Source organism: Porites lutea, chromosome 6, assembly GCF_958299795.1.
Source record: "Porites lutea chromosome 6, jaPorLute2.1, whole genome shotgun sequence".
NCBI classification, from domain to species: domain Eukaryota; kingdom Metazoa; phylum Cnidaria; class Anthozoa; order Scleractinia; family Poritidae; genus Porites; species Porites lutea.
Window position 1 is genome coordinate 21,094,691 of NC_133206.1, and position 10,932 is coordinate 21,105,622.

The following is a 10,932-nucleotide window of genomic DNA, read 5'->3' on the forward strand; positions in this document are numbered from 1 at the left end:
GCGTACTCTATCACAAAACCAAGAACCTCTTTTGAAGCGAAAATTTGTAAGAAAATTAGTTTTCAGCTGCTCTAATGCATCGTGAAAGTAAAATATCGGTAGGATCGATAGTTTTGTAGTTTGGATCTTAGTGACGTCATATGAAAACCAACAATTTCAACCTAGACTATGAGGAGCTCCAGTCCTCAGGGATAGCACTCTTTCATCCTTGAGGGAAAATGGGGACTACTCGTAGTCTAAGTTCAACCTCTCTCCCTCGAGTACCCGCGGCTGTGCTTTCGGGAGGGTTCAGGTGTCTTCCTTAGCTAAGGGAGTTTTTCCTGACGGGCAGCGGACACGATATATCATCTTTATTACATTACCGATCAAAGAACTTTACTTAGAGTTTGTTATATTTTTCCTGCTTCACTTCCTTTGCAGTATCTAAGTGTTTGTATTAGCATAAATGAACGGGGACTGATGTTCGCATTACCAGGCATTACGATGGGCTTCTATGCAGTGCAGCAGTCAGTTTTCCTATTTAACACGGAATGATTCATTGTTTTTTATTGTTCACTATTTTAACAATAGGGAATAGGGGAAGCTACTGATTTCAAGCTCAATCGAATGAATACAACGCGATTGTGTGTCCTCTCAATCGCATACAATATTTAGCAACGATAGTCACCCCGCAGACCCCGATAGTTGATCAGTTGATCAATAAGTTCTATAGTGACATGCAGAGAAACGTCGGGGGGCGGCTAATGGACTTAAAAAGAACGAGGGACTGGTGGTAGGGACAGTCTCAGTAACTCAGGAGCTAAGTCAGACACTTTTTTAGCGCAACTACACAGTAAACTGCTTTACTGAACTCGGTTTATATGTCATGTTCAGTTACTAATGATGTAAAACTAGGATGCCTGAATAATTTCAAGATAGAGGTACAGTCGATTCTGAATTTTTGGAAACTGCTTTAGGTGTTTTTATTTTGCACCGTTACGGAATGCAGAAAGAGGAGCCCTTTTCTTCAAAGAGTCTCCTACAAAGGACAGACTATGTAGCTTTGTTGACCCTGTACTTAACTGTTCCACTCTCAGACTGAATGACGGAGCGACCATTCAAATACCTTCCCATGAAATGTGGACACTTTGTTGAATTTTTTCTTTGGTTACTCTTGGAAGTGAAGGAGTTTACGGACCTTGGCGCGGTAGTTTAGGCCATTTTCTATAGTTTTGCCGATGACGCGCTTTGCAAGCCACGTTGTACAAAGAAATGAGAGGATCCCCGATAGGGTTCTTCAATCTTGTAATCCCGACCCAAAATTTCGTGCAATCCCATGATCCCGATGGTTATTTTTGGCATCCCACCGCTCGTGCATACTTTTAATCCCGAATCTTGCCTTGAAAACTTATTGGCGACCCTCAAATTACGTTTAAACGCTTTTGAATGATAAAATAACAGCTTCGTGAGACATACAGATTTTTTTTCCAGGCGTTAAAATCAAAGTTACACACATCAAATATAAACTTTAAATTACTCTGGCTGTATAGTTTGAAAGAACGGCAATATTGCTTATATTCAGTTAATCTTTTTGGTTTTTGTCCATCCATAGCTTCTCTTGTTTTTGCGTTTTATATCTTACATATTTCACCAGGAGAAAAAAGTGGCGTGTTCTTTATCAGTGGTTTAATAAACTGCGTGACAATAGCTACTTTAAAAAGTATTTCCAAGCACCGGTCTATTCCTATAGTTCACTATGATATGGTCCCCAAATTAAAAATTTTACGGCTTTCCTCGCGCATTCTCGACCTCCATAATTACGTGTTCATGCACCTCTGTCATGGATTTTTTCCCTGTGGTATCTGTATTAATGAGGTTTAACTGTACGAATATGCGCCTCCTGTCCACGCTGGAACGCTAACTTGGCGAGCAATAGGGTGTCAGCTTTAGTAGCCAATCAACCACTCGCGAACGACTACGAATTTTACGCCGGTGCGCTCGAAGACGAATGTGTTATTTCCTCTGAATTAAGAAAAGTCGGAAAAAATTGGATGTTTCCAATTCTTCTGTGGTTAACAAAATTGTCCTTGCTCCGACAAGTGATATTTTCCACTTTAAAGCATAAAATTATCCGTGAACTCAAGGAACATGTCAGCATTATCTTCAAGAACAAGCAAAGTTCTCAATGCGTGAAGGTCCTTTTCGTGAATGTACTGTCTTAACTAGGATTTAATGGCAAGAGACCTTCCTAGTTCTCCCTCGTTACGTCATGGAATAGTATCTTCCATGCCGCTGTTGAGGGATTTGATCCTTTGATGTGAGCGCCACGAAAAATCCATACTCACCAGCCGAGCGCGGAGAAGGAGAGGGAGATGACATGGAACCAGTTGATGATGAACCCATGCTTTGCCGTTTTCGACGCATTTTTTCCAAGTTTCTTACGCCAGGAAAGTCAGCGGAGAGTCGAATCAACCTTGGGCGGCTGTAGTTAAATTTGGCGGGATCTCTCTTTTTGTATGGGTCTTGGTTAAACGCCGAAGATGTCTCCGACGTATCATCGCTAGGATCGTAGCCGAATGAACTATCATCGTTGATGAATTCTGGCGGCGCGGAGTCCACAATCAGATCTTTAAGACGGGTCGATAAGTCATCGGTACTTTGAACAGATTCAGGATAACCGCGATGAAATGAGGGAAGGGTAGCAGAAGAAAGTCTGTCGTCTTCTATGCTCTGTGCGTGCAGGTCGAACTCATAAGCCAAAGTAGGAGGTGCTGATTTCGGGCGTTCGGGTCTCTTTCTCGATCCCGACACGACAGGATTGTTAAGAACGCACATTCGGGACCGACGATGTGGAATGCCGTTGGGTTCAATGTCGACCTTCCATCCAGCAATATGTGAACGAGGCTCGGTGGGGTCGAAATGGTGCGTGTACTGCGAGACGTACATCTCTTTTAAATCACTGTTTCTTGGTGAGTGATGATCATGTATTGGACATAAACCTTCCGACTGGACATCTTCTCGACGCACAGCATCCACTATGTCCTCCACTGCCTCCGGAATTGGCTTCATCTTGATGCGGTACAGGTCTGGAATGGAAACCGAGCGATGCTTCTGCGATACACCTGCCGTACCACACATTCGAAGCTCGATTCGGTCCGGAAGCGGCGCTTTTGAGGCTATGAAATAGTTACCCTCTGAAACAACAGATATGTACTTTTTGCAAGGCGAGCGTTTTGTGGTTGGTCCATTCATCATCTGTGCTTTGTCCTTGGAGAAGTCTTTGTTCCATTTGTCTCTTCCCCATCCGCGATAGAAGTCGTCTCGCTTTTCCCTTTCCCAGGGGTAAGAACTATGTAGATCACTACTGTCAGAATATGCACGCATGGCTTTTGTGCTGACGAAACTGCAAGACACCAACAATATAAAATTAATTACAGGCATTCGACTCGACGACAAAACAAACTGATTTAATATAGACTAAAGCCCTTATTATGGCGTGGGAAAGGAAGAAACCGTGTGCATGTGCAAAACAACAAAAGCCTTTACTAGAACTGTAGGGAAAGGAACGGCAAAAACCTGAAAACTGAACCAACTTGAACCTGTTCACTCTTAGAAATGAAATCCTTCAATAGCGACCCTTAGGTAATGTTCACGCTCTACTAGATAGCTAGCCTGCGAGCAAGAATAAGCTCTCCTATTTGGGCGAGTGAAACGAGAGCTTGCTCGTAGGCTACCAGATAGCTCTTCATGCCCACACGAAAAGCTATTCGGTAAAGTATGAACACCTATCCGATATGTAGACTGCGAGCAGTCTCTCTTTTTCTTCAGATTTAGTGAGAGCAGTGCACGTGCGCGGGAACGGCGAAGCCGCGAGACGCGCGAAACGAGAAGGGCAGACCGAGAAGAAAAAAAAGAGTCTCTCTTTTTCGTGCCTCTCCCGTCTCGCGCCTTCAGTCTCGCGCGTGGCCATTTGCGTGTCTCGCGTTTTGGTCGACGGGCTACAGGAAAGAGAGATACTGCTCGTAGTCTATCCGATTATATATGACTCTCCACTTTAGAGATCGGCGCGAGGCAGCTTCGCTCCGTTACAGAAATCTCGCCGAAATAACCTTCTTATGTGTGAACCGATGCCCTATGAGGTATGGGTTTCTTGATCCGGTATAGTGAGAACATAGCCTTAGCTATCACTAACTACGGGATCATGCAAGTTTTGCTTGTTAGTACAGAATTTCGGGTTGAAATTTTGTCCCTAGAACTCTCGTTCATTGATGCGCTGACCATGTAGCACATCGGCCAGGGCTGACTTCAAGGAGATGGTGTGAACACTACATTACGTACACAAACTAATAATTTAAAAATGTTGTACTAATACTCAAACTCTCTCTCTCAGTCTCACTAAATGGTATCTAATTGCTAAGCGTTGTTTAGAAGCTTTTCTTAATGTTTTCTTTTTTTTCTCTTACACTCCCTTAGGCCTCTGAGGTAACTTCGAACGAAAAAGTCAACCCCAAATTTAACGACTGAATTCTGCTCTAAACTGTACCTCCATGTGTCAGTTGTATCTTGGTCGTGTACACCCATCTTCGCCCAAAGAGATTTTATAAAACTATCAGGTTGTTCTGAGAGGTTCTCTTTGTGTGACAGGCAGTCTTTTTTTTGTGTCTCCTTCACCAAAAAGATCTAACCGTCTGGAGTCCAAACGCTTACCACGAACGACTAAATCATTTAGCGTTGACTAGCCTGTTCCCACGCTCTGTTTATGAGAAGCATGCAAATCAGCAGATCATTTGACAAAAGAACGTATGGAGTCTTTTGTTATTTCTTTAAGGAACAGAGCATAGGTGTTGACATTTGGTTCTCGAGAATCATCGACGCGGTTCGCGGCCTTGAAATTATTCATATGGCGAGATATTCAGATACAGTTTCCTGATAGACACATACGTTTGCAGAGTATAGCTTAGTCAATGCAAATCATTATAGTTCAGTTTGTAAGTCATGCATTTTTTATGACTGTTCCTATCACTTTGCGGCGACATTTCTGCCAGTTCTAGAGGTTTCGTATAAGCGAAGAAACAAATCCAGCGCCCATTTTTTTAAGCCAATTACTGTACAAGTACGTTTTTGCTAAAGTCACTGACCGTTAACATACTTTTAAAAAGAGATAAGCACAATTATCATCTTTCAAATCTAATAAATAAAAGAAAACGTTAAACAGGCACCTACCTAATCGCAGTAGTCTAAACAAGAGTCAAACGGTTTGGCAACGTAAACCGGACAGACAAGAAAATCTTTCATAGAATTGTCTGGCTTTAAAATTTTACAAAACAAAACTTTCCCTGTGAAAGAATACGTAAAGAATTGCCTTTGTGAAAGTAGCTACTTACAAAATTCATTCTCTGAATTAAAAAAAAACAAAAACAAGCAAAGTTCTGTATGATGATAAAACGTATGAACACGGCGTATATTTTTGTTGCATTATTAAACTCACCGACTGGTTAGCTCACTCGAGCGTTCACCTCTAGAAGTTTTTGTTTGCTTGTCGAAATAAAAAAATCACTCTTTGCTAGTGAGTTACCTTTTTACGAATTATTTAACTGACTAAGCTTCTTACTTCGACTTTATACTTTTTTGCATTCCCGCAGTTTTCAGGTTTACATGCCGAGACCAGCAGAAGTCGTTACCCCGGTGGGAAAAAAATTTACCTTACTTACCTTACTTACCCTTGTATTTCAGTTTGAGAATGTGAGGGAAGCCTCGTCAAAATGTGTTTTCATCTGTTGTCGCTGGTTTCAAGGGTTGTTTACATAATGCGACATTGTGATTTTTAACAGGTGATTGCTAAGTATTTTTAACAGAATTTGCTAGCAGCTTCTCATAAATTCAAATAACCTTGGTCACCAGCAGAACTCCATAAAACGGGCTGGCGCGCTTGAAAAGAAAACAAAGGTTTAGCAATTATTGCAAGCGTGCCGCCCACCCTTCCGTATCTGATTGTGGCTAAGTGTTATTAACAAAGTTAGACGCAAACACAAATGCAAATCTTGTTTTCTAAAACACTCATTGGTTCATAACATGGCAAGAAGGACTGCTCCAATAGGATCCGGGATTTCCCTTGTTTGAACCTCAGGATTCGGGATTTCAAAACAAAATCGGGCAAGATTCGGGATTGAAAGTATGTGTGGGAGGTGGGATGGCAAATGTAACCCTCGGGATCACGGGATGGTTAAGATTTTGGGACGGAATTACGGGACTGAAGAACCCTGTTGGTTTTGGATTAAATGCTGACACTTAAGACACTGCCTTGGATCAAACCATATTTTAGAATGTCTCAAAAATACTCAGACTCCTCGCCAGGATAGAGGGTCCCCGATAAGATTACTTAATCCCGTCATCCTGACCCTAATTTTCGCGCATTCCCGTAATCCCGATGTTTGTTTTTGGCATCCCGCGTCCCGAGCGTGCTTTCAATCCCAAATTTCGCCTCCAGTATGCTTTAAAATCTCGAATCCCGTCAAAGACGGGAAATCCTGCATCCCGAAAAACCTATGGAGAATATTGAGGTCCCTAAGGATACAGAGTCTCTGATTCCTTGCTCTTTATGCATTTGAGTGGATCCCAATGAAGGTAGATTCATCGACAGACTGATAAACTGATGGCTTATATTAGGTTTCGAAACTGGAACACTATTCACTGTCCGGTAAATGGTGGCGTCTTGAACAAAACTGTACCTTGCTGGTTTCCAAAAACATTAATTAAGATAAAGTAACGAGTTTTGGATAAAACAACTGGTTCTGCGACAAGCGACAACATGAGCTGGCTAGTTAATATTTCTACACCGTTGAGTTTTAGAAACATTGATCACAAATGAAATTTTACAAAACACATCGTTAAAAACGCGATGTTTTTTTTACACAGCATGTGACAGGTTTGGTATGCTTGGAATCCCGCACTGCGCAGGGGTTCGTAATAGGCTTAGAGGTGGTGTTTATACATAATGATCTGCGGTTAGAGCACTAAACGCTGTTAATCAAGTCACAGCAGTACAGTAAGTCGGTTTCGCCACAAAACCTAGCAAGAGAGCGTATAGGTCTACTGTTTATTATGAGAAGTAAAAAAAGGTAAATTTAGGCTTCTGAACTGATACTTTCCTCAGTCAAATTGATTCTGAAACCGGTATAATAAATGTTTTGATACTCTTAAAAATTAAATTTCAAACGAAATGCATACGTCACGATTAAGGTTCTCTAGCACACTTATATCAGCACGAGGGATGGATATTATTTTGTACGGAGAAGGCAACAAACGTCAGAAAACGTATTTTAACTAACCAGGAGTCAATTCAAAGATAACTAGGCAAGCGTGATCGACAAGTGTAGCCTTTGTTTTCAAACTCGACAACAAAGGTTACAGAAGAAGAAAAAAATCACGTTATTTTTGCAATCGCGTTTTTATCAGTTATGGACTATCTTAGCAGCTGTTCTCTCTGGTTACACACGGCAATGATATGCCAAGCCAAACATCCAGAAGAGGATTGAGTTTTAACATTACGTTTAGAAATTGTAATCGCCAACGGCCAGAATCAATGATATTTTCGACATAATCACGCACAGCGAGAAAACAAGTTGTATCAAACTAAGTAAATATGAAATTAATTATGAATAAATTTTAGAGTGTATCTGTATGTTCCAGTCTCTTCGTTTTCCTTTGATATTCGCATTAGAACTCTTTGAAATAGTCTTATGCAGTTTGATACTAAATTTCAACGGATAATTCAGTCATATGAGGGTCATCGGCACCTTCGTTTATATTCCTTTTCGTCCTTTTGTGCCTCTCCTCAAACTGACTTTGGGCCAGTAAAGTACATGAGCTGATCTGTCTACGATGATAATATTTTCCCTTTTTTTCGTGAATTTTACGTGTTTTCATAGAGAACTTGAAGATTTTTTAAATCTTGGACCGTTACAAAGAATGACACACAAGACGAAACACGTCAGCAATGCTGGTACAGTTGACCCGGGTGATAGGGTAACTCGCCTAGCACAAGGGTAACCCTCTCTCCATGTAAACAGGCCCTTAATTGATTCTGTCCGCACCGAGTACATAACCCAATATCGTCGCTGCTTAGAAACGAAAGAAGTTTGAGTCAGATTTCGTCAAATCCAGTATGGTCGGTTGATTGTAAACAACCTATATCTAAATATAGACTGTCGAACCCAAGACTTTAATATCCTAAAATATTACGCCTACTAACTTTTGGCTTTGAAATAACAAAGGGATTAGACAAGGACAGAAATGCTTTGAACATCTGTCTCTAGTTGTTTCATATGCAAATTTGACGCGACTAGCTGGAAAGAAAGCTTTCATGTCACCCAGATCTTAAATAATAAAACTCTGTTTAGTTGCAAAGTACTTCAACGAAATTACCATTAACTCATAAAAAATTTCGTGTGGAAGCTAAGAACAACTTTAGGAGTCTGAGCGATACATACAAAAAAGAAAAAAAAAAATATCACGAGTTACTTTGGTAAACCGCAAAAAGACGGAATTTTGATGCTTGCTTCCGTAGGCCTCCGGGCCCCAATATAAGCTCCGCAATACTTAGAGGGGCATCGTTGGTACGTTAAGGCATGAACCACAAAACGAACATTAACTAATACCACAGAAGCTGACTTTAATCGCGTTAGTGAGACCTTGAAACTTCGCTTACAGTATAGAAAGCCGTTCAGTTCTTTAAGGTCAGATAAATAAAACAATTAGCGAGGGCTGCACGTATATTAATTTGTTTTTCATGGCGAAATAATCCATGTTTGAAGTTTTCCCTGAATGTCAATACTGCATTAGGTGTACAATTTGCCAAACTTGTACAAAAGTCGTTCTAAGGGCATTTCACAGTTTTTATTTGCTCTCAGTAAATAACTCCCAAGCTTTTCGTAGTTTAACTCCAAAACCTATCCATATTGTTTCAGTATTCAGAATGCAGTGGGCCGAATCAATTTTGTCAGCTTGAATCTGCTACGTTGAAAATAAATAGTTACGCCTTTCCACACCAACTGGAGTGTTCATCTACATCGATCTCGAAGCAGAGAACTTTGATCTCATGACTGATGCCAAACAAGTAACAAAGACATAAAACGAATCTTTTTGTGTTACCTCAGAAAAAGAGGCTAAGATTTACAGACTGTGAAAAAAATTTAGGAAATTCTATATTTTAGGTCCGCAATGACTAGAGAACGAGGCGTTAAAGGCGAAGAAATGCGGTGCGAAAGATTCACTTGTACAAGTTTTCTAGTAATTGACCTCGGTGGATAATGAACCAGAACACATTTCGATTGTTTCTTCCATTGATTTTGTGTCCTTAAGACCTTAAAAAACGCTAATCTGTAGATTTAAGTTATTAAAAAGGCAGAGAAATGACTTCTTCATTCGTGTAATCGCGATGAAAATGGTAAATCAAGATATGTTAAGTAAGTTTCGGGGGAGACTCTTTCAATACAAAATGTACTTACGATTTTAATCCTTGAGCCTTGTCACAGACGACCAAGCGAGGTTTTTTCCTCTGCGATCAAGCTCTCTGAAAATTCACAAGGTTCCGTTAGCCAGTCGCAATTTCTCTCACTCTAGCTGAAAAAATAAAATCCCGATTTTAATCAAGGAAGGCGAGACCACGCGACGACTCACAAAATACGGCGGTGTGATATTCAAAACACAGGTCGCCAGAAAATTTATTCATAAGCAGCCAAATAACGATAGAAATGCTAATCGTTTCTGTCCACCTGATCGAAAATAGTCTTTTGTCGTGAATACCTGTCACGTTGCTGGCCTGTGATTGGCTAAATCTAAGAGGTCACCTCACAAGTGCTATATTCAGTTAAGGCAGGGAAAATATTCTAGATTATTTTTGTATTTGTTATTATATGGCGTATAGCTATTCAGAAAGTAGGTTTGCATATTTGGCTATAATAGTTTCAGAACTGTCCTTCTGTATTATTTTTACTTCTGATTTACAATTTTGTTTTTAAGTTGCTCCGATTAAAATATAATAATACAAAAAACATTGGAGAAACTATCAGAAAATATAAGAGTGTACGATTTCCCCAAGCTAGTTACCCCAGTCAAATCTTTGTTTAATGATTTTTTCTAATACACCACGTGCGAAAAGATTCTGCAATACTACGTTCTGCACGTATGTGATGATTTTATTGTTTTTATCAGCACGAGCGGGCACTACTTGTTCATATTGCTCCCATACAGTCACACATAGATTGCATGCCAGTTTGCGTTATACTCATTATTTGAATATCGGAGGCACTTATCGAGGACAAATATTCTAGGTATGAGGAAACCCTATCCAGATTGACGAAAGTGGGTTTTAAAGCTCAAAACAAAATAATAACACACTGATATCAAAACAGAATAAAACGCTGCTTTTTCTGTGCCTTTCGCCCTACCACTCTTCACTTTTGCTATCGTTAGCTAAAAAAAAAGAAGGAAGGAAAAATATATATATATAATGACAATGGCAATAGTAAGTACTTGTAATTAAGTGGTCAATTAATTGACAAACATAACCATTCTTTCTCTAACAATTGTTTTTTCGAGGAAAACATCAGATATAAAATTACCTAATTATTCGCCCTCACAGACCCGGGTTAAAGATGAGACGGATCCCAGGATCCACATCATGAAAGGAGTTAAAGGGAAGAATTCAAACGTACATTATCAAAATACGTTGTCCTCTTACATACAGGGCCCTCAACAGGTTCTCGAGATCAAAGATTTCGGCCTTCTTTAAAGACCGGGATTCGGGATTTCAACAGGGGCACCCATCGACAGTTTCTTCCTAAATACATTAAATTACAAGGCCTTAAGTATTATTTTCCCGAAAACTCTACATGCAAGTTAAACGCTATTACGAAAGAAAGAATTTTCTGATTCCCCTTTCCATCACATTTT

At 40.2% G+C, this 10,932-nt stretch overlaps 1 protein-coding gene across 2 annotated transcripts; it reads right to left on the minus strand.

Annotated features, from left to right (window-relative positions):
• Nucleotides 1-1,441: 1,441 nt before the first annotated feature.
• LOC140941408 (uncharacterized) lies at nt 1,442-9,718 on the minus strand. 2 transcript variants are annotated; one of them, XM_073390408.1, is made up of 2 exons: nt 9,486-9,718; nt 1,442-3,382 (listed from the first exon to the last, which is right to left on the minus strand). In XM_073390408.1, the coding sequence occupies exon 2, from the start codon at nt 3,361-3,363 to the stop codon at nt 2,242-2,244; it is 1,122 nt and encodes a 373-aa protein (XP_073246509.1). In that variant the 5' UTR covers nt 3,364-3,382; nt 9,486-9,718; the 3' UTR covers nt 1,442-2,241. The 2 variants fall into 2 exon arrangements, with proteins under 2 accessions (XP_073246509.1, XP_073246508.1); XM_073390407.1 differs by lacking the exon at nt 9,486-9,718 and adding an exon at nt 4,523-4,652.
• Nucleotides 9,719-10,932: the final 1,214 nt, after the last annotated feature.

Bases quoted from the DNA above. Each gene is read 5' to 3' on its own strand.
- LOC140941408 (XM_073390407.1), bottom strand. From the start codon at position 4,560: ATGGGTGTACACGACCAAGATACAACTGACACATGGAG. The intron at 3,383-4,522 runs GTACAGTTTAGA...GGTGTCTTGCAG, and splicing joins GATACAACTGACACATGGAG to TTTCGTCAGCACAAAAGCCA.